Source organism: Camelus ferus, chromosome 35, assembly GCF_009834535.1.
Source record: "Camelus ferus isolate YT-003-E chromosome 35, BCGSAC_Cfer_1.0, whole genome shotgun sequence".
In the NCBI taxonomy this organism is placed as follows: domain Eukaryota; kingdom Metazoa; phylum Chordata; class Mammalia; order Artiodactyla; family Camelidae; genus Camelus; species Camelus ferus.
In genome coordinates this window covers 13,433,000-13,456,948 of record NC_045730.1, presented here as the reverse complement: position 1 = coordinate 13,456,948, position 23,949 = coordinate 13,433,000, and the positions used below count along the sequence as shown (strand labels likewise).

The following is a 23,949-nucleotide window of genomic DNA, read 5'->3' as shown; positions in this document are numbered from 1 at the left end:
GTCCCATCCCCTTTGCCTCCTCCTTGGCATTCTAGGAACCCCATCTGTATTTCCCTGTCCTCTTCATTATCTGCAGACTCGCCCTCTTCATTCTGTCTCAGATCCATTTCAGATGCTCCAGCTTCTTCCTGTCCATCTTTTAAAGGACTCAGCCTTGGCCCCGAGTCCCGCCCATCCCCATCCCATGTGCCCCACTCCCTCTCTCTGTTGCCCTTCCCCATTACTCCACCATCTCAGTGGGCCTTCCTTTCCAGCCTCTCTCGCCTCTGAAGCGCCTTTGCTCAGGTCATCAGTGGCTCTAAATCCAGCGGCACATCCAGTTTGTATTTTCCTGGGCTCCTTCAACACTGGACGCTGGTGACCACTCGCCTCCGCAACACCCATCCCTTGTCTTCTGCTCTTTCCTGGCTCTGACCCTGGCCATCCTTCAGTTGGCGTCCTAGGTCCCTCTCGACCCCTCCTCACCACCCCCTTTGTTTTCCCATTCCCTGGGGTTCTTTTGGCCCCTTCTCTCTCTGTGTCTTCAGTTTACCCCTTTCCATGCTTATGAGTCCCAGATAATATCTCTGGTCCGGATTGAATTCTCTCTCCTAAACACATACATCTGACTGCTCACTGGGCAGCTCCATGGAGTGTCCGTGATGGTCGCAAACTGGCAGATCTGAAGCTTTACTTTCCCCTACGAGTTGTTCTTTCTCTTGTTTTTCTTGTTGATTGAAGGTTGCCACCCAGGAACCTCGGAAGCACCCTCGACCCAGCTTTTCCCTTCCCCTCCTTGTCCTCCTCCCCTGCCGTCAGTCCCCCTGCCTTAGGGTTCTCCTCAGAGCCTCAGGGGCTCTGGGTCCATAGGTAGCTCCCACCGCTCCTGGGACAACAGCTCTGTTTACCCCAGTAAGTCCCTGGTGGCAGAGACAAGAAACACATGCCCCCTTCTCTTCACAAATCAAAATCCTCCTTATCCTTTAACCCCCGGTCAAAGCTTATCTCCTCCATGAAATGTTCGGTTTTTCTCATCCACACTGATCTCCCCATTCTCTGAACTTTTAATTCATTTAATTGTTCAAGTTATACCACTGTATAACTACTGAATAGTTCATATTAAAAGTTTGCTTCCCCAACTCAATTGTAAGCTCCTTCCCATCAGGTAAACCGTGTCTCACACTTTCTCTGTGAACCTTTGGCTTGTCTGTGGTTAAATGGCTGAGCCAGACTCAGCCTGTGCTCCTGCCCGGCCGCCATCTTGACTTCTGGCCCCTGGTACCCCGATACCCCCCAGCCTCCTGCTTCACTGGCTCCCACACTCCCGTCTTTGTCCTCCCCCTCTGTCTTCCAAGCTGCAGCCAGCTCTGTTTCTCTCTCTGTCCAGCTGTCACTGGGCCACCTGGTGCTTCCCTGCCACGCCTGCTGTCTCTTGGGGTCACTGGGGCAGGCGGGGGCCAGCCAGGCCCCGCTCATGGCCCGGCCGCAGGGCAGCCAGGTTTGTGGTCATACAATGTTGGACCTGAGTGCTGAGTTTCTCACCTGACATGAATACACTAAAATCAAAGTTTTACGAAAGAAAGCCCGTTGCTTTTTTGGTGCAGGTATGATGCCATACTGACATAGAGAAACTTTATTTCAGGAACTATTCATATCTACAACAGAACTGAAGGAGATGTCAGAATACTACTTTGATGGGAAAGGAAAAGCCTTTCGACCAATTATTGTGGTGCTAATGGCCCGGGCCTGTAACATTCATCATAATAACTCCCGGTGAGTTACTCATTTTCTCTCCTCTGTTGGTTTTATACTTGGCCAACCTTCCTTCCCAAGGTTACCACTTAGTTTCCTGTGTAGGAAGCATCTTGTAGCTGAGAATTCACTTTGTGATGAGTAGTTTCTGGCTTTGCATTTCTCAGGTCACCCTGGAGTCTGGTCTGGGCATGTTCCTTTCCCACACTTTTAAATGCCTGTAGGGGAACAACAACTTCAGCTGTGAATAAACATTTTGGAAAGCATTTTCAAAGCCAAAATCCATTTTCTCACTGAGAAGTGAATACCAGGATGTATGCATACTTGTGATCATTGTGCACACCGAGCTGTTAGTGCAAAGGTTGATCTTTATAAAGTCATGAGTCAGACCCAGATTCTGGGCCCCACACCCTCTGCAGTGCCTAACTTCCTGCAGCCTTCACAAACAGAGAAATCTTAAAAGATAATATTTTGAACTTCTGTGTTTCGAATATATATACATTTTTAAAATGTTAAAACAACTGCAATTTTTTAATATTAAAGGAAATCTTAAGACAAAAGATTTACCCAGAACCATTATTTTTTAAAACTCTTTGCCACATTACTGGAGTGTCTTCAGTTTTTATTTTTATGTCAGATCATCTGTTGCTGGAAACTCCAGAAGACCAGAGTGTACTGATAGATTTCCCTAGTGTTGAACATCTGTGTCACATTCCTTTTCCTTGGCGGGTAACATTCAAGGTTTGCCGGCACTGAGTTTGAGATGCTGTGGGAACGAAGTTGTTCGTGAGCACAGGCTCACCTCTGCCCACAGCCATCTGCGCCCCACTACTGTGCCACCCCAGCGCATCACAGCATGCTCTGGGGTGTCTCCTGCTCACCCGGAGAACTCTCCAGGGGCTCACAGTGTTATCTGAACGAGCAGTGAAATCTCTGGCAATGACCATTCACCCAACATCAGGACCAATTTTACGTCACCTGAAAGGCAGAGCAGCAGAAACGCTCCCTCTGAAGAAGACTGGAAATACCTCTCACGTGGTCTGGAACCAGGCTTCTCAGCCTTGATGCTACTGACATTTGGGGCCAGATCGTTCTTTACTGTGGGGATAGTTGTGTGCATTGTAGGTTGGTTGCCAGCACACCTGGCTTGTCTCTGTTAGATGCCAGTCGTATTCCTCCCCAAGTTGATGACAAACGAAAAGTGTCTCCAGACCTCGCTAGATGTCCCGATGAGCAAATCATCCCTGGTTGACTAGTCTAGAGAGAGTGTGTGTTTATGTTTTTAATGTCTCAGATTAATGCATAATATCGTTCGTCACCCTCAGAGATAACATGGGAAGGAAGATATTCTGCACTGCTTCCAATCCTGTCCACTGTTATCCTCATAGTCAGAGTCTTTCCACTTTTCATCATTGAAACTGCATAAATGTCGGTTGCAGGAAAAAATGGGAGACTGTAGCACAGAAAAGGCATTGCTAGTTTAAAAAGTAAGTTCAACTCGGCCTTCCCAGGGATGTTCTAGCTACAGCTTCATCGTCCCCGTAGGTGGTGGGAGTGGGGCTTACTGGAGGCACCGGACGGAGGCCGTGTCCAGCACTGGGATGTGGCATGATTTGGGTGGTACAGTAGGCTAACAGTATTACCCTCCGAACCCCAACTTCTTGAGAATTCTTACTTCCTAAGGACCCTTTTGGATCAGGCTCTTAATGGGCTAAATATCTAGCTGTCACTCCCATGCCACTTAAAGCAGGGAGGGGGTGTGGGAGAGCTTCTGGCCGTTTGTGATCTTGCTGCTGAGTGGTTTAGAACAATGTGGGGCGGCAGTGGCTGGAGATTCAGGGCAGGAGCACACGGGCCTTGGGTTCCAGCCAGGGCCCCCAGAACCCCTTCCAGGGCTTCACCTGCCGCCTGCTGGCCTTGGCAGAATTGAGAGAGGCCTGCTTTATCACCTTGCAGTTGAGGTGTAATGGCTCCCCTCAGGCTTCTCAGACGTCGTCATCTTGCTTCTGAGACTTGTGTTCCGTACGTTAGCAGTAATCCTGGAGGAGATTTTAGAAAACAGGATAAACAGATACCTTAAGAAGTGATGGAGGAGGGTGCTATACCTTCTATTGATTTTTCTCTTTTTCCTTTAGTAAGCTTTTCAGTTGTCCATTTTATGTTCCACCCTCAATTACTTTACTGGGAATTCTTCACCTGAGGCCTGTGGGAGTTATGGGGGGTCTGTGAGCCCCTTAGAATCATATGCAACATCTTTTGTGTGTTTGCATTGTTCTGAGGAAAAGTATACATAGATTATAATATATTCTCAGGGTAATATGGCCCAAAAAGTTCAAGACTATTTTTCCTCTGTGTCCTGAAAAGCACCAGTACCTGGGCAGGTCTAGTAGGAATGCACACAGCAGATGATCAGACTTGAGAGGCCCAGGAAGCAGTTATGCCAGATTCTGAGCCATGCGGGCCGCGCCCCGCTTCAGGGAAGGACCTTTGCTGGGCCAGGTGCTGTTGGTGAAGAGCCTTCGGTTCTCAGCCTCTTCAAGGGTTGCGTCATAAAGGGTTGCAGAGAATCCTCTCAAACAAGCCAGTACACATCCGGGGACCCATAGATGAAGGGCTGTTCTAGCTCAGAGCACGCAATGGAGGGGCCTGTGTTGCAGAAGCTTTTCCCTCCACCCAGCGCTGTTTCTCCCCACCCCGCCCCACCCCGACGGGCACTCCTGAGCAGACATCCTGTACTTTCAACTGGATAATCTGCTTCCGGGAGAACTCAGCCCACAGCAGAGTTCAGCCAAACCCAAACTACCTGTAGGTCAGGACTGACTTTATCAAGAATCCAGATCAAAAGTGAGCTTTGTAAGAAATTGATTTCTATGAAATTGCTCTACTTACTGAATACAACAAAGCATCTTGTCCCTAGTAAGCCCCACCTCTCCTGCTCAGCGGCCTCGTTGAGGGCACCTGTTCTTATCATCGTTGTTGATGCCATCTGTTCCTGGTGGAATCTTCCGGCACTGGAAGGTGGATGTCACTGCCAGTGACTGGGATAACGGGCCTGCTCAAGTTGCACTGGGCGCAGACTGATTGATCTTGACTGTACAGACAGTCGAGTGGCATCGACTCCCACTAGCCCAGGTTACAAAGCCAGACGCTGACTAGCTAAAACACTGTAAGAGGCAGTGTTCACAGTAGTTAATAGGTCAAGTTTCCAAACGTGGTAAAAATCTTAAACTCAGAGGAAGTAACTTTTGTGATTCTCATGAAGACAAAGGAAATGACAAAAGCCTGCCCTAGGGAAGCTGTGACAGAGCAGTCATCACAGCCCCGGCTCACATGCATGACTCCCCACATCAGGCCACTGACTGATGCTGGAACTGCTCCTGGTTTCTGTGTGTTCCGAGTCATTGAACCAGCTACTGCAGTGGCTGTTTATGGGGTAGTCAGGAGGGTTGGTGCCAAAAGCAATGTTTTTGTCTTTAACCTAGGGTGTGGCACTTTTGATGGGTCTACTCATTGCTAGAATGGGTCTGGGAGTGTGTAAGAAGCGACACCTGCTGAGGCAGAGGAGGCTCTCATGGCCAGATGGTGTCCATTTCGTGGGCGAGGTCAAGCTCAAGTGTAAGGCGACATCACTGAGAGCAAGACAGCTGTGGAGCTGTGACCATGCCGGGCGCACAGCCTCTGCTTCCAGCACCCACCGCCCCGCTAAGGCTGATTCGTCGCTGAAGGAGTCAACCTCTCCATTTCCATCAGCTGTGCCCAATTTGAAAAACCCAAATGTTGCATTATTCTGTCACACCCTGGATCCCGCAAGGAAAGCCAGCCTGGATAGGTCACAGGCCTCATAGAACTTCATGGGGGTCGCTCTCCAGTGTCCAAGGATTCCAGGATGCGGTGCTTCTTCAGTAGCAAGAAAACAAACAGTAGCAGGAAGCCTGTATCATTTATGATGCCGCATTGCCGACATCTGTTTTCACCTGGAGATAAATCTGAATATTCAGGAGCTGCTGCTCTTGGATGTCAGTTCTTTTCTCTTGATATTAAAACTCCTAATGGATTCATGACTGTTAGGATCAAACTTAAAACTGCCTTTCCCAGCAAAGAAAGTCTTCACTCTAGCCCGGTGTGTTTATTTGGGTTTATGAAGGTGACTGACCTGCTTCGGCAGGTGTGGGCTCGCAGGCATCCCACTCTGCCCTTCCTCAGATGGGAGGCACGTTGGATGCACCTGCCAGGAGCATCATCCTTAGTGTGCAGGTGAGGAGGGAACAAGGTTGCTGTGCACAGAGACAAAGCCAGGAAACAGAAGTCAGGGCCGAGGGTGCGAAGCGGAGAGCAGGCGGCGTCCAGGGACTCCTTCAGTCCCCCACATGCAGCTGGAACACTGCTGGGAAGGGCAGACCCTTCAAGGTCGTGTCAACAATGAGGAGAAAAAAGACTTTAGACAGATATAATAAAGTCAGGTCATTTTAAGAATCTGATCACTGAAAAGGAAACATTGAGCATCAGCAGAAGAGGCTGGAGAAGGTAAACCGTTAGGCTGAAAAACAGCCCCACAAAAGGTATCCATGTGCTAATGCTGATGGGTCCCAAATGCTTGTCTCCTGAAAGAGGGAGACAGAGGGAGACCGACACGCACAGAAGAGGAGAGACGTGAAGACGGCTGCTCCTGCCAGATGGGAGTGATGTGGCCACGAGCCGAGGCGTCTCCCCTCCAGCCTTTGTGGGGAGCCTTCCAGATACCTCGATTTCAGTCCAGGGAAACTGTTTTTGGGCTTGTGGTCCCCAGAACTGAGAGAGAATTTCTGCCAGTATAACCATACAGTTTGTGGTAATTTGTCACAGAGCCACAGAGAACAGATACAAACCCGGTGGTTTACACCCTGTCACATCAGTGCAAGGAGTGTGCCTGGCAGGGCTCCTCCCTCCCTCTGCAGGTGCCTCTCCTGGACCCCCCAGACTTACAGCGCAGACCTGGGGTAAAGCGGAACACTTCCACAGGTGTCGGAAGTTGAGGGACTCAAACTTGCAGCAAGTCAGCTCAGTGGCAGATAAAGCTAAAATTTTATGTGAGTCTGTGTAGATATTGCTCAGCACACAGAACACTTGAATATATGGACTTCCCTCAGGTAACACCTGGGAGATGCAGTTTATTTACATCCTGAGGAATTTGAGACAGAGGCTTCGTTTGCATTTGAAGTTTCTTCCGTACCGAACTGATGCATGCCCACGCGTGTCCTTTAAAACTCGAGATGTTGCGGCGTGTCAGAGGAAAGGACGGCCACCCTCCCATGGCTGTGCTGTTCAGAGCAGGGGAGACTCTGCACATGGGCTGTGAAGAGACTCGGGGAATCTATCACACGACCTCTGAACTGAGCCCCCAGGTTTCAGGTCACTTCTCAGGTAGCAGAGTGGCCCCTCATGCCTGTGGTTTAGAGGCGGTGCAGCAGGGGGTCTGCTGAGGCTGAGCTTGGGTCAAGACCCCTCTGAGGAAAAGCTTCCACGTGGGCTTACCCCAAGTCCAGTGAGCACCCCCACGTACAGAGCAGCAGCTCCCTGACTTCGCGATCAGATCACCTGGCACGCTGCTTAAAGATGCCAGTTCCGAGCCCCACCGTTAGAGATCGCAGTTCCTATGTCTGAGGGATTTTCAGTCTTGTCTTTTCAAGAGTGTTAATTTTGACATGATGGACCAGAGATGGATATTTAAGAAACACTAAGGTTGTCAGAGTTCTAAGAAGCAAAGTGAAAGACTTATCTTTAGAAGTCAGAAGAGATAAAAAAACAGAAAAAGATTTTGAAATAGAAATAGAGCCCCCTGTATGCCACTGGAGAACTCTGTTTTCCATCCACCCTGTGTAGATTTGGGAATTTAAGTGTCTCTGTTAAAGTGAAACCACATTTACCACTTAAATTTATCTGCTTCCCTCATTTGTTCTGAGCCAAGATGATCCACTGACAGGGTTTGATTTTCTTTTTAGAGACACTTTTCCCACACCGGGGGATTACTTGTAATTTGTATGTATTAGTGTGACTAGGGGAACAAAGTATTTTCTTTAACTCACATGTGAGCTTGGTGAAGTGTACGTGGGGAGGTCATCATTCTGTCACTCTACCTATTTCTGTCTGTGCTGGAAATTCTTCATTATGAAAATCTTGTTTTAAACTGAATGAAGAGGGGGAACTTGACTTTCCAGGGGGCTGGCTGAGTCATCGCATGGTGGACAGAGCCGCCTTTCAGGACGAGGGGCCCCCTTTTCTCCCGCTCTCTCACCTGGCTGGCTTTTCTTAGCTCATCTCCTGAAGTTGGGAAAGTGTGGCAGCAGGAAGTAGAAATGGTGCCCAGCTTCTGATGGCATGACTCAGTTTGGTACTTCCAAGATTTCATCTTGAAGACAGTGCTAGTTGTTCCTTGTAATCTGGAGATTTGGGTTCCAGACCAAGTGCTGTGCCGTGGACACACTGTGGCGGTGTTTTCCAGATAGAAGCTGACACACACCAAAGCCTCATTGTAGAGGAAAAAGTACATCAGGAAAAATGATAAAGTGTCTAAAATATGTTTCTCCTAGGTAGGGGCTGTGTCACAATGCCAAGGAAGAACATTCTAAGCAGGAATCCTGTTTCACCCGTCGGGAATTTAGCCATACAAAATGGCATTTTTTACATACATGTAGAGTCTATGAAATTTCAAACTACTGTAAGAAATCTTTGTACTTGGAAGATACTAAAACAAAGACAAAAGCCCCAGCATCTCAGTGAGCACTCCTGTCCGAGTGCAGCTCGGCAGCAGGGGCCCTGCCTGCCGACGTGATTTGTGCTGATGGACGTGGTACCCAATCTGTAGATGCGTGAAGAAGGCTCGAGTCTTACCAGCTGTTTTAATGTCAGATCTGCTATTAACCAGTAGCAGGTGTATATTTTAGTGAGTGAAATTCAGTTGAGAAAATATTCTAAAAACATAGCCTTTTATATTTATTTAAAAAAAACTGTATAAGGCTACATCTGTTCTTGCACAAGCAACTCAGATAAGACAGGATCCAGTAAATTTACCTGAAAAATATTTAAGGTCCAAGCTTCCTTCTCTAGGCTTTGTGAATGGCTTGCTGAGGGATTTAGAAAAAGCTTAGAAGCTGCCTAGAGCTCCGTTTTCTCCTCAACCAAAGTGGTTTTGTAGAATGATTTGTACCCCCTTCTCGGTTGCTTTACTCCTGCCCCTCGGAAAAATGTGTTGTGATCTGAAGCATCCAGAACTGTTGAAGTTGTGACATATTAATAAATAATGAGCAGCACTTTACAGTTGATTTCCGGGCTCACAGCAGTTGGAAGTTTCTGAGGTTTAGTTCTAAAAATCTTAAGAGTTGTCGGCAAAGCACCACATTTTAAAATTACATTTAAAGCAAGTCAGGAAGATACCGTTCGGGCTGATTCGGTGTTTGCAGTTAAATCCCAGCATCTGTAATGCAGTTCCACTTCATTTTTCACGGCTTCTGCTAGATCTGAGGAATTCGGATGAGCACTGGCTTTTGCAGATATTCAGATTAGATTTTTTTTTTTTTTTTTTTAAAGAAAAAGCCACATTTCAGTATACCTCTAACGCTTCTCTCTGAGAGAGAACGTGGTGATGTTTGCAAAGTAAGGTATTGGAATAAGTGAAACGTTTGGTTAGCATGTGTTTAAGCCAGCCTTCTGTTTTAGGTTCAGAAAATTCAGCTGGTTATTTTCCTCAGTTTGATTTTTTGGAAATTCAGTTTTTAAAAATTCGCATAGATGATGATGATTAAAAAGAAATGGGGTTCCCTTTTAACTGTAAAACTCACATCAGTCTGTCTTCTTGGGAGTGCTTCTCCTGTGTTTTGTGTTAAGTCTGGGAAGTGAACATTTAAATTTCTAATTTGCAGGTTAAATATGAATTGGAATTAGGGATTCCAGCAGGTCTTCTTACTAAATATTTAAGCTAATATTAAATTCACCCGTCTTCCCCATCCATCCCTGGGATTTAATTATAACCTAATTGTAAACTTGATCAACTGACTCAGACCACCGTTACAAGACATAAAGACAGTTCTTCAGCCTGATACCCAGACTTCTAAGATGTTTATCCTTTTTTTGTCATTAATTATATAAATTCTACTTCTTAATGTGTCCCTAAAATATAATCCTGGTGCAGGGTATCTTCTGCGTTTTTAAAATGTTCTCCAGAAGATAGAATTGACTATGTAGGGAAGCCGAAGTTTTTATGCAGTTTCTCTTAGAGAAATAAAATTCTTTATCCTAGATCTGATGTCCAGTTTTCACAAGATGATTGCTAAGAAGGTTATAGGCGGCGTCTGTGTTAAAAAAGCATTGCTTTCTGTTAACTAGAGACATGCAAGCCAGCCAGCGTGCCATAGCCTTAATAGCAGAAATGATCCACACTGCCAGCCTGGTGCACGACGACATCATCGACGACGCCAGTTCCCGGAGAGGAAAACACACAGTTAATAAGATCTGGGGGGAAAAGAAGGTATGGCTTTTGGGTTTTTTAACTCTTTCTTAGCAAATCCCACGTTCATTGGATTGCATTTATTTTTCAGAGTTGTCTCATTGAAAAATGAAATATGCTTCCTCAAATGTGGTCTGCCAGCTTTCAAAATAGTTTCCATGTCTGGTCTGTATATGGCTGTTTGATCATAGATAATACCATAGGGAAAAAAAAAAATTTAGCATTCCAGTTTATTCACAGTTTTATATAGAATTTGGTTAAGGAAAGAGAGTTTTGTAGTTATCCAGAAAGCATATTTCATGAGGAATCACACCTTTTGCTTTGGGGCTGAGATCACTCAGATTCATTTTAATTACTTTATGTATTAATTGCCACATGCCGGAGTGTCAGGGCAAGTAAATACAACTAAAACTATGTGTATATATGTCTGAATACCCATCTGTATCTATCTCAGAGGGGTACTGTTCACCCATGAAATTTTTACATTTTTAAATAGAGGCACTATAATTGAGTTGGTTCATGTGTATGTGTTACATATTTCATTAACATTTCTTGAAGGGGACGTGTAGAATGTGGAGTCTTGCTTGAGGATGTTTAAGTCATGGGTTGAGGAAGGGGTGAAGTTGGGCAGACAAGAGGGAAGACCCACAGGCCTCCTGGGAGCAGCGTCTCCCAGCACACGGGCACCCCCTCCCCTGCCCTCCCGAAGCACAAACACAACATTCACGGGATGGAAGTTTCCCTCCCCCTCCCTCCTCCTCCCTCCCCTGTCTGTTGGACCTGGTTCCCACCTGTTTTCTAATTGGATTCAAAGAAGAAATGCATCTTAATTATTATCTTGACATGCTGGTTTTGCTGTGTCAAGCCCTGCAGTTTCAATGGTAAGCCTTTGATTTCAGATTTTAGATGACGAGGTTTTGTGTCCTGTGGACAGAACTCCATGCATCAGACTGTTGGTGGGAAGGGTGGAGTTGCATTGTGGAGAGGTCACGGGTGACCCCGTGACATGTCCTGCAGTCGGCTGTGGCCGTTTTCAGGGCCTGTCCTAAAGCCTTAGTACCCGAGTGTATGGGTGGAGGAGGAGGAATGAGTGAACAAGTTAAGGTTTTCTCCTTGGCTGGTCCCCTCTGCCAACTGCCTCTACTTTTCTGAGCACACGTGAAAGACTGTGTTTCCACTGTCACCTGCCTCTGAGCTGTGAGACTGGTCTGCCCTGCACAGGGCCGCCTGCCAGTCTCCTCCACTATTCTGTCCCTCAAACAAAACTACTGTGTTACCAGTAAAAATCCATTCACAGAATAGCTTCTCCATGAGCCTCGTTCCCCTTCCTGGGACCCTGGCACATCTTTCCCTTAGCCCCTTGCCCTAGCCATCCCCAAGGTGGCAGCTTCAGTTCCAAATGCTGGAACCTTTTGGCCTCTGGGATCCCCGGGGCCAGGAGAGGAAAGAAGTCAAAGCCTAGAGGTCCTGAGCTCTCAGTGGCTAGTGATGTAGGGGTGGATGTGTGTGTGCTTGTATATCGTAATGTGTACAGTGATTTTATAAGTGTATAGTCACGTTTATATCAATTGTATAGCTTATACAATATACGTTACACAAAATGATCAATTGGTAAACATACTGAATGTCACTGATTTTAGAAACTAGAGAACAGACATTAAAAATTTAAAATGTGGTAATGTTGCAAATTCCATGAATTAAGAGCTCCATGAACTCTGTCATTTATAGCTACTCTGTAACACTTACACATGTCTTTGTGCAGATTAGTGTATTTGATTACAGCGTGTAATTCAATCATGCATAATTTATAATTAGTTTTAAATACAGTATAGACATGTACTCACAATCTAAAGAAGATTGGAAAAATGTTATCTAGGGTTTAGTGAAAAAGATTTTTTATCCTGGAATGAGGGGCAGTGTCATGGTATGCAAAGAGCATTGAGCTTGGAGCCAAGATTCCTTGGTTAGTTTTCATTGAGAAAAGCGTGGGTCGTGCCAGGCACTGGTGCATGCTGCATACTAGCTGGACAATTCCCAGTCCGTGCCCTTAGGAGTTTGTAAATAGGAAAAAAATGTGGGAAGACAACAGTGTCCAGGGGATGCCGTGTTCACAGAAGATGAGACAGAGGGTCTGAGTGAACTTCCTGTAGGTGCCACCTGAGTATGCAAATGAGTCTGCCAGGTGAAGAAGGGGAGGGACTTACTGAGCAGAAAAAAACAATAAGTGCAGAGGCTAAACCGCCTGGTTTGAGGGGAGAGCGAATGGTCCAGCGTAACTAAACTAAAGGCAGCTGTGTTTTGCCATTTTGCCCTTTTTCCAGGGCCAGGAATGAAGCCAGAGGGTCAGCTACTTCCCGCCTCCTTCAGCTCTGAACTGGAAAGACAGACCCCGTAATCTCTGAGAGCCAATCCAGTTCAAACACCTCCCACATCTGTGATTGATAACATCATGCTGAGGAAGAGGAGGGGGAAAATCTTAGACCCAAGGGGACCCCGCCCTCCCGTTCAGTGTTTCTCTTCTGAGAAGTCAACTTCATTGGCTCCAATGCTCGGATACTTTAAGTTTTTCTTCTTTTCTAGGCTGTCCTTGCTGGGGATTTAATTCTTTCTGCGGCATCGATGGCTCTGGCACGAATTGGAAATACAACTGTTATATCTATTTTAACCCAGGTGATTGAAGATTTGGTGCGTGGTAGGTTAATTCTGACTTTTCTTCTTTTTTATTTAATCTCCTAGGATTTTGGCAGGCAAAAAAAAAAATCCATATCTCAAATGACCCCTTTCTTTCTTTATAGGTGAATTTCTTCAGCTTGGGTCAAAAGAAAATGAGAATGAAAGATTTGCACACTACCTTGAAAAGACATTCAAGAAGACTGCAAGTCTGATTGCCAACAGTTGTAAAGCAGTATGTACGTCCTGTCTTTTTTCAAGTTAAAAAAACAAAAACAAAAACAAAAAACCTCCTAGCTTTTCCTTGGGAGCTAATTCTCCTAGAAAAAATTTCACTGGAGAAACTTAAGTAGTAATCAGAATCCCAAGAGGTCATTAAGAAATGAATTACCTCCCGCAAACAGCAGAGAACTTCTGTGGTTTTCACCTTTGCTGACTTCTTCTGCTATGCAGACATTAAGTTTTCATCTTTCCTCCCAAGGATTGAATGAAAATAAGCTTTATAATATATTCCCCAATCTAACTTCCAAACTGCAACATTTTGAGCAACTTATCATAGTTTCTCTTGTGATTATCACACACTATGCCTGACATTTTACACATACAAAGTTATGAAGTACTGTGTTCTTAAATATAACATTGACCCAGAAGAAAATGCACACTAGAGTGTACTAGTGTTCTGTGTACTTCTTTATAAGCAGTAGATCCTCCCAATTTTATGAAATACAAACAAACCATTTTTCCTCCAAGTGTAAACTGAATGTGAACCATAACTTTTTTCACCCTTTGCTTTCTCCTTGGCCTTCTCACCACTCTTCACATAATTTTCCTTTTCAAAAATCAGTTCATATTATCCTTAACCTGTAGACTAAAATGTGGTGTTCAGTGCTAGCTCGTGAATGAGAGACAGTTCTCTCCAGAGAATTGTCCATCTGACCATCTCTCAGCCTAACAGATAAACATGAGATGAAAACTGGGTGATTAAGAGGCCCTTGTAATTAAAGCAACAAGAAAAAAAGGCTTCTAAGAAGCAAATGTCAATTAGTGTCATGATACGCTCAACATAATTACAGCTGAAGAGAGCTTTTTCTCAGGCCTCCCAGGTGAAAAAGTCCCTTGCCAATAGTGTCTCTGTTTGGAAAAGTGTCAAGAAATGTGTGATTGTGAGCCAGAATAGAATGAGGCCAACATATCTTCCTAAAAAGACCTAATTGAAACCCTGAGGAATGTGAATTATGTAGAACATGCTGGCTGCAATCTTAGCCATTTTTGTCTTTTTATTGAAAGCTTTTTTTTAAATTTCCAAGAAATTTCAAGTGTGGTTTTCAAAAAAAAAAAAAAAAGAGAGAGAGACAAAAATATAATAGACACTAGAATGCTAAATAAAAGAATGACTGATTTAAATGGGCCCCATAAAGCTGTGACATGAGTCCTTCATTGATCATCTTCTACTTGATGATGAAAATCTCCAAGGAGATGGGAGACCCGTCCTCATAAGCCACCACTAGTGTGTTAAGTGACGACCTCACAAGCTTGACACTGCAGTTAGAAGTGCGAGCAGCTGGTGAGGCAGTTGGAACTGGAAACGCTGAGGGTCACTGTCCACACAATGTGGACCTCCCACAGCCACAGCCAGCAGCCCCCATTGGAGCCAGAACCAGACCGGGGCGCTCAGTGATCGAATCCTGCGAAGAGCCCACAGAAATGAACCCATGGCCTCAAGGAAGAACTTAATTCACTGTCCTCTGCTTAGGAAGCCAAAGACAGGATAGCACGCATATTTGATTATGAAGAAGACCTCATTCTTCACAGATTAGCAAGTAAAAAGGGACTTACATAATTAACATGGCTCGACCCTCATCACAAAAGAGATGTTTTACGCCGTCCACTAGGAGGCATGCTGGCTTCATCCCAGAACTACCCGCTTTTCATGTGATTTATTCCTAAGCTCCAGAGCTGTTAGAATAATAAAGCAAAATCATAGTGTGAGCTCTCTGAATAAAAGTTTCTAAATTTAAGTGCCTATGGATAGAGATGTTCCAGAGGTGTTATATATTCAAAATTACTATTTTTATGTGCTCCTGGTATTTAAAACGCAAAGACTGTGGCTTTAAAAGAATGCGTGCAAAGCAAATTAGAGGGGGGAGGGTATAGCTCATGCTTAGCATGCACAAGTTCCTGGGTTCAATCCCCAGTACCTCCTCTAAAAATAAATAGACCTAATTATCCCCCACAAATAATGTTTTTAAAAAGCACATTAGAGTTACCCAAAAAAAGGGTAAGGAAAATTTAAACATCAGAATTGTTACAGAAGAACTAATGGAATTCCAAGATGTTATAGGAATTTGAAGGAAATTTAGCAGCATATAATTCATTGTCCTAAGGATTATTTAATGGAAAATAGTATTGAGTCTGAGAGAGGACTGTTTAGGAGTGATCTGCAACACCAGCACTGATTGATGTCAAAGTAGAAGTAATCTTAAAAGATGATTGGCTGTTGGCTTCTATATGTAGTCATGCCAGATCCATTGTGTAGCTTACCAATGAATGCTGTGACCTGGTCCCCAGAAAATCTGACAGGACTGACACCAGAGGGCCCTGGTGTCTCCTCTCTGCTGTCAGACAGTAGCTGAGCCGGCATTTGAACCTAGAACTGGGTATGATAATCCTGCAGATTCATTTATTTTTCGCACTTTTTTTTCCTGAATTTGTATTCTCTCCAGTGCTGCATGTGGCCTGGAATCAATGGACTGTCTTCCTGTTGCCTCATTTTCAAAGCCACATTGGGCCACTGCAGAATTTTGATATGTGGGTCAAATCTGCAGAACACCTATTTTTTGGATTTTGATAATCTGTAGATAGATCTCACTCCAGTTTTAACAATTTTCGTGTTGTTCTAACAAACGGGAAATTTTTTTTTTCTGGTCCAGAATCCAGTCCAGGAACTCATGTTGCATTTAGTTGTCAAGAATCTTTTTAATTGAAGTGTAGTTGACTTACAATATTGTGCTAGTTTCAAGTGTACAGCAACGTGGTATTAGATATTTCAGATTATTATATATATAAATAATATATATTTCAAATTGTTTCCCCTCTAGGTTATCACAAGATACTGAATGTAGTTCCCTGTGCTGTTCAGTAAATCCTTGTTGCTTATCTGTTTTACTTACAGTAGTTTGTATCGGTTAATCCTGTACTCCTAATTTATCCCTGCACCTCTCTTTTCCCTGTGGTAACTGTAAGTTTATTTTCTATGTCTATGAGTCTGTTTCTATTTTGTATATAGATTCATTTATATTATTTTTTAAGATTCCACATATAGGTGATATATTTGTCTCTCTGACTTACTTTGCTTAGTATAATATTCTCTAGGTCCATCCATGTTGCTACAAATGGCAGTATTTTAATTCTTTTTTCATGGCTGTGAAATAATATTCCATTATATTGGATGTGTATATATATATATGTGTGTGTGTGTGTGTGTGTGTGTGTGTGTGTGTGTGTGTGTGTACACACACACACACACACACACACCCCAAACACATCTTCTTAAGCCAGTCGTCTGTTGATGGACACTTGGGTTGTTTCCATGTCTTGCTTATTGTAAATAGTGCTGCTATGAATATTGGGGGTACATGTATCTTTTCGAATTAGAGTTTTTATCTTTTCCAGATACAGACCCAGGAATGGGATTGCTGGATCATATGTAGCTCTGTCTTTAGTTTTTTAAGCAACTTCTGTACTGTTTTCTATAGTGGCTGCACCAATTTACATACCCACTAACGGTGTGAAAGGATTCTCTCTTCACACCCTCTCCAGCATTTGTTATTTGTTGACTTTTTAATGATGGCCATTCTGACCGATGTGAGGTGATACCTCATTGTAGTTTTGATTTGCATTCCTCTAATTAGCGATGTTGAACATCTCTTCATGTGCTCATTGGCCATCAGCGTGTCTTCTTTGGAGAAATGTCTACTTAGGTCTTCTGTTCATTTTTTGTTTGGGTTGTTTGTTTTTTTTGATATTGAGTTGTATGAGTTATTTGTATATTTTGGATATTAACCCCTTGTCAGTGGCGTCATGTGCAAATATTTTCTCCCAGTCTGTAGGTTGTCTTATTTTGTTGTTGGTTTCCTTTACTGTGCAAAAGATTTTAAGTTTGATTAGGTCTCATTTGTTCACTTTTACTTTTATTTCTTTTGCCTTGGGAGACTGACCTAAGAAAATATTGCTGACTTATGTCTGAGAATGTTTTGCCTATGTTCCCTTCTAGGAGTTTTATAGTGTCATGTCTTACATTTAGGTATTTAAACCGTTTGGAGTTTATTCTTGTATATGGTGTGAGGGAATGTTTTAATTTCATTGATTTACATGCAACTGTCCAGCTTTCCGAACTACCACTTGTTGAAAGATTGTCTTTTTTCCATTGTATATTCTTGCTTCCTTTGTTGCAGATCGATTGACCGTGGGTGTGTAGGTTTATTTCTGGGCTCTCTGTTCTGTTCCACTGATCGATATGTCTGTTTTTGTGCCAATAGCATACAGTTTTGATTACTGTATCTTTGTAGTATCTGAAGTCTGGAAGGGTTATGCCTCCAGCTTTGTTCTTTTTCCTCAGGATTGCTTTGGCAATTCTGGGTCTTTAGTGATTCCGTATAAATTTTAGGACTATTCTAGTTCTGTGAAAAATGTCCTGGGTAATTTGATAGGGATTGCATTAAATCTGTAGCTTGCTTTGGGTAGGATGGCCATTTTAACAGTATTAATTCTTCCAGTCCAAGAGCATGGGATATCTTTCCATTTCTTGGAATCATCCTGAGTTTCCTTTATCAATGTTATAGTTTCCAATGTATTGGTTTTTCACCTCCTTGGTTAAGTTTATTTGTAGGGGTTTTTTTGGATGAGGTTTTAAATGGAATTTTTTTTTAACCTTCTGATATTTCATTGTTAGCATAAAGAAATGCAACAGATTTTGTTACAGTTAATCTTGTATCCTGCTGCCTTGCTGAATTCATTTATACATTCTAATAGTTTTTGCATAGAGTCATTATGGTTCTCTGTGTAGAGTATCATGTCATCTGCAGATAGTGACAGCCTCAGATGCAGCTCCAAGCTGCGGTGTGGGGTGGGCAAACCAGAGCACTCCTGCTGGGAAGTGAATGGATGCCCTACCCCTCGCAGGGGCTGTCCACTCAAGACGTGCGTTTCTGTAGCATCACCCATTGTGGATGCCAGGCCCACCACTGCTGGACCCACCCCCACCATATGTGAGGGAAAAATAGGCCTCGTGGACCATACCCCAGGCCCTCTGGGCTGTCTGCGCAACTAGACAAAGTCCTCTCCTGGGCAGACCCCTGAGATTCAGCCCCTAGCCGCCGTTGATACTAGCAGCGCCCCCTGACTTTTGGACCGGGAAGCGCAGGCACAAGGCCCTGCGGCAGCCAAGTGCGCATGTGCGGATCTCTGCAGCTAGCAAGTCGGCACATGCGCACGCCTCCCAGCGGAGTCAGGCCCCTCCAGCCCCTCTGCCCGTCCCAGTGGACCTCCGGGGAGACAGGGGGCTCCCCTGGGTGAGGGGCCTGCCTTTGTGGACCTTCCCGCCTTCCTTCACCATCCCTCCTAGGGACGCTGTCCCATCCTGATGCCTTTTTCTTTTTTTTTTTACCCATCCTACACAGTTATGTAGAGATCTTTTTTGCAGCTTTGGTTGTATAAGAGGTCTTCTGCCAGTTTCCAGTTGGTTTTCTGTGGGAATTGTTCCACATGTCAGTGTATTTTTGATAGGCTTGGTGCTGGGAGGCGAGCTCCTCGGCCTCCTACTCCACCGTCTTGATCCTCTCTGTCCTGAGTCTTTAGTCTCTTAATGGTAATTCCTGGGTATTTCTTTTTTCTTATATCACCTTGGTATTTTGAAGACTACAAGCCAAGTTGTACAAGTTACGTTGTTTCTATTTGGGTTTGTGTGACTGGATCCAGGTTATGAATTTGGTGATTGCGAGCAGTCACTGGAGGGAGATCCACTGGAGTTCAACTCTGATCCCACCATTTCCTGGTCCTGCAACGCCTGGCACCTTCTGTGCCTCCGCTCCTTCCTCCTAAGTGAGGGACACGTGAGAAAGCTCAGGAATTGTTAGCTTTTACCATCGTCACCCGCAGAAGAAATATTTATGGGATGTCGTGAGACTTAACTGAGAGAATGTAAAGTGCCCGTCCTACGTACTCCATAAATTTTAATTCATTGAGTTTAGAAATAGAATGGGGTTTTAAAAACCTTCTACTTCTCAGGAAGGAAGGTTGTATTTTTGTGCTGCTTTGTGTGGAGGAAACGGTGTCACCCGCGCTGCGGAACCGCCGTGTGAGGTTTTTTTGTCTAGAAAGGGGTCTCGTTGCGGTCGGAGCTCGGCATTTCCCAGGCAGCCCAGATCTCGCCCCTCTCATCCTTTCAGCCGAGTTGATGCCTTTCTTGACTTCTCTCAAACGTCTAGGCTGTCTTGCGTGTGGTCTCCTAGGGTCGCTCGTGGAAGGGGGATCCCTCCTTACAGCCCGCGGGGCGGTGCCCACGAGGGTGAGGTCTTTGCTGTTGAAAGCAGTTGAGTTTATTATTCACTCAAGTTAAGTGGCAGCCTGACCTTTTATGACGTGTGCGTTTTTATGGAGAACGTTTGGCCAGACATTATGCACTCAGTCATTACGTCGTCAAAGACATCCTCCGGGTTGAGCAGGGAATGGGCCCCGGCTTCTGTTCACAGAGGTGCGTGGGCCACCCGCCCTGTCCTGTTCCTGCATCAAATGCGCCAGGAGGAGGAGGGCCGTTAGCGGTAACAGCAAACATACCAGGGAGGGTTTCCCGGCAGCACCACGTGTGGGCCTGTAAGTGCTTTTGGTCCCACATCTCCCAGATGAGGAGACTGAAGCACAGACTCACTAACACACGAAGGTCACAGTGGTGATTTTAAGGGGCCGCCCTCGCCGGCCAGCTGCAGAGCCCAGCCCTCACCCCCTGGCACACTGATGCCTGAGCCAAGCAGGGTCCCAGCCAGGGGTGGGGGCTGAGGTCAGGGACCAGTGACAGAAGGGCCGGAGGAGCCCCATCTGACTTTCTTGTGGGTCAGTACCTACCTGCCCCCTCCGGTAGAGGAGTGTCCCTCCTGCCCCCATTTTGGTTTTTATCATCTTTGTCCTTTGCAGGGTGGCCTGGCCTGCTTAGCATGCTTAGCAGAGCAGCAGGAAATGTGCTGAGTGGCTGGTGCCAGCTGACTTTTTGGAGTTTTACCAAAGATTTAGAAGTCCTATTTCTCCCCTACTGAAAAGAGGAAAAATGTTTTTATGCAGTTAACTTCTTGTGAGAGAAATCTGGAAACCTTAGGACCAAGGAAAGTCATTTGAGAATGAAGGAATAGTATGTGTCTGAAGCTCGAGGCCTGAGGCTCTTACAGATGCATCAGGAAAAAAACTGCATTTCAAATTAAGTGAAATCACCAAAGATGACTGTAAGAAAGGACTGCAAATGGGGAAATATGGATAGCAATTTCCTGTGTGTGATTACATCAGATTAGATGTCTATCTCTAAAATAAGGGTAAGTCAATGGAAAAATAAAAATAGTGCCAACAGTTTGTCGAGGTTGCCGGGTCCTGGAAGCCAGCATTTCACATTATTGGAGTCTCTTTCTTTTGCATGTCTAAAAGGCTCACAGCAGAACTGGTCCAGTCATCTCTTGGGTTTTTCTGCATGGTGGGAAACACGGCTTACCCTGTGACAGGGGGAAAAGGATGGTTTTCTTAAAGTTTAAGAAAACAATCTGAGGCAGAAATCCTTTCATTAAAAGCACAGGTACTCTGCACGTGTTTGGTCTCCTGGTAGCATCATCCAGCCTCACTGCCTTTTTCCTAAGAGAAAGGATGTGTGGCTCCGTCCACGCGGGGGTTGGCTGCCCTGCTTCTGCCACCCAGCGTCTTATCTCCAGATTCTTTCTTTCAGGTCTCTGTCCTGGGATGCCCTGACCCAGTGGTACATGACATTGCCTATCAATACGGAAAGAACGTGGGCATCGCTTTCCAGGTTGGTCCTCGGCTTGGTCAGCGGGCAGCCTGCTGGTGCGGTGGGACGGGCGGCAGGGACGCTGCGGGGTGGTGCCCGCGACAACCCTTTCTCCCTCCTGCCAGCTGATAGATGACGTCCTGGACTTCACCTCGTGTTCTGACCAGATGGGCAAACCAACATCGGCCGACCTGAAGCTCGGCTTAGCCACCGGCCCTGTCTTATTTGCTTGTCAGCAGGTAGGTTTTATGAACTCACTGGATGCGCTGCCAGGTAGCCCTGCAGAACCAGTTCCTTCCGGGCTCAGCGGGCGGGCAGGTCTCGCAGGAGATGGAGAAGCGTCTGTAAGAGGGCACAGGGACCGGGGTGTCCAGGCCAGTCATTGTGCCTCTGCGATCCACCTGTGTCCTCCTCTGTAACATTGAGGAGATGACAGCTGCCTCCTGGGGTCGTTGTGAGGATTAACTGAGATAATATTCATGGAGAGACTATGTAAACTAAGAGCGGTGTGCTAAATTTAAGGAGGCGTCAAGAGTGCTTCCATGTATTTGGGGCACTGACAGGGTGGCAGGTTTCCACATCTTGATTGTAGGACAGGACTTTGAGTGTGCCTCAGAAGCCCGTTAAAAAGGCCCAGGAAGGGCTTCCAAGCCTGAGAAATCCTCCAGTTCCAGAAGTCTAACGGGACTGTTTGCAGCTCCCAGTGCCTTGGCCCTGGCCGCAAAGTGTCAAGACGTCAGTGGAAGGCACCCCTGGAACCACACAGTCCCTCCTTCCTGCAAGACCGGGGGGCTGTCAGTGCAGGAAGTAAGTACAGCTGCCTTCAGTCTCCTTCCTATGGACGAAAAGCTGCAGGGAGCTTCAAAGACGCTGCCGTGACTCACAAGGCAGGCGTTTCCAGAGCCTGCCCTGGCCCCAGGCCACACCGCCTCTGGCCATGCCAAGTGCTGTTTGAAAGAAGTGGGACATTAGCTGGTATTTGGACATCATTTTAATAGATTTTTATCTGAGTAACATTTAATTTGTCATTTAGCAAAGCAGTGAGATGTTCGTCACCATGCCGTGAAATTAAAAATTAGCTCTTTGGCCTCAAATTTTAGTCACTTTTAGTCTTAGAGAGTTTGCCTCCTCTTAGAATTTACGCAGATAAATCGCGTCTTCCAAAGACCTCCATGATTCCATTTTGATATTCTAGAAACCAGCGACCTTACATTTGATCAGTTTCTGACACAAAAGGGGAGAGGGGGAGGGTATAGCTCAGCGGTAGAGAGCATGCCTAGCATGCATTAGGTCCTGGGTTCAATTCCCAGTACCTCTACTAACTAAATAAAGCTAATTACCCCACTTCATTAAAAAAACTAAAAAAAAGGGGGGGGGGGTATTTCATCCACTACCTCGCAGAGCCGCAAACAGGGTCATTCTCAGAAGGCTGGGGAGCTGGGGGGCCGGGGGCCGGGGTCGGGCCGGCTTAGCTCGGGCAACACGTCAGTGGACAGCCGTCAACTGAGGGATGAGGGCTGTGAGCGGAGGTGCTGGAGCAGCGACCCCACAAGGAGACATCTGTCCTGGTTACTGGGCTCCCGCCAGCCTCTCAGCGTGGAGGCAGAGGTGAGAGGTGCCGTGAACAGCTTCTTCCTCCTACAGAGACTAACTCGCCAGCGCGGACCTCAAGAAAAGTATTAATACGAGTACCAGATTCTGACAAGAGTCTGCAAAATCGTGTGCATTAAACGCACGAGGGAGGGACATTTTCTGTGTTACCATTAACCCACAAAAAAACAGAAGATTCACGAGCCAGGGGAAAGTAAGGCACGTCTGAGATGAGAAAGATGAGGCAGTGGCCGCAGAGTGAGCTCCCCAGGCCTGGTCGGGAGACGGGAACGAGGAGCCAGGAGCTGGGGGAGCGCACGGAGCTCCCGCCGCCCAGGAAGCCCCCCTCAGCCCGGCCCCGGTCATCAGGGCAACTGAGGAACACGCTGTCCCCTAAAGAAGCCACAGTCTACTGAGAAGCACTGGGTGCTGTGCCCTTAAACATCTCAACAACTGTAAATAATTGTCACAGGCCCCTTGACGCCAGGTTAACTGCTGAGTCCTGCTTTGACCTTACGGTGACTGAGAACGTTTGCCTCTGCTGACTGTGCTTCACTTCGAGCATACTTCAGAAGGAGCCCCTTTGCCCTCCTTTACACAAAGGAGAGTGACTAACTCTGCTTTCAGATGTGCAGGGGCAAACTCAGCGGGCAGGTGGACCATTCCTCCAGATTAACTTGTTGGTTATCTACAGAGATTAAAAATGATGGTTTGGGAAAAAAAAAAAAAAAAACCAAGGAAAAGGAACAAACAGAAGTTTTCAGTGTCCTAAACCACAGCTCTGTGTGTGTCATTGGGAAAGGCCAGCATCCCAGGGCACACACTCACCCTCACCGCTTCTCCCGTCTGCCCAGAAGGCGGTAGGGAAAGGAGTTAAAAGGAGCTAAAGGCACACCGCAGCCTTAGAGAAGGGACACGGAACGAGGCCGAGCGGGAAGCAGCCCGGGACAGTGCTTGTTTCCCAAGCAGACTGATTGTTCTGTCCTGTAGCGTGTGGGCCAGGAGTGAGTCAAATGCGTGTGTTGTTTTCAAATAAAACACCAAGTTTAGGCTCTGCTACAGATTACATGATCAAAAGTTAGATTCTTAGTCAGAAATTTGTTTGTCAAAAGATTTATGAGGCTCAAGTTGACCTGGGGTAAAACAAGTTCCAAAACTAACATGAGAATGTGCAGTCTCTCCATTGAATGATTTTACGGTTTGCAAAGTTTGGATGTTCTCTCTGACCTCACAGCTCTGCTCTGCGGTAGGTGTTCTGTCCCTTCTACAAATAAGCAAGAGATGCTCAGACTTGGCCAAAATTAAACATCTGGTAAATGGCACCTTGGGCAATAAATGCCCCATGTCTTCTAGGACCAGCACTCACTTTGCTACATGATGCGGAATTCCTGCCACCGCCCATGGTGGCCAGTGCTGGTGCCTGATGGGCTTGTCTGAGCTC

General features: G+C 45.8%; 1 protein-coding gene across 3 annotated transcripts in view; it reads left to right on the top strand.

Annotated features, from left to right (window-relative positions):
* The window catches only part of PDSS1 (decaprenyl diphosphate synthase subunit 1), a 37,948-nt gene that overhangs the window by 6,246 nt on the left and 7,753 nt on the right, over positions 1-23,949 (top strand). For 2 of the 3 annotated variants that reach the window (XM_032473720.1, XM_032473721.1), the window contains exons 4-9: positions 1,622-1,752; positions 10,090-10,231; positions 12,791-12,902; positions 13,006-13,115; positions 20,859-20,939; positions 21,044-21,157. In XM_032473720.1, the coding sequence (XP_032329611.1) occupies positions 1,622-1,752; positions 10,090-10,231; positions 12,791-12,902; positions 13,006-13,115; positions 20,859-20,939; positions 21,044-21,157 (690 nt within the window). Of the gene's footprint in view, positions 1-1,621; positions 1,753-10,089; positions 10,232-12,790; positions 12,903-13,005; positions 13,120-20,858; positions 20,940-21,043; positions 21,158-23,949 lie in introns of those variants that run through there. The other variant, XR_004317382.1, reaches the window with a different exon arrangement.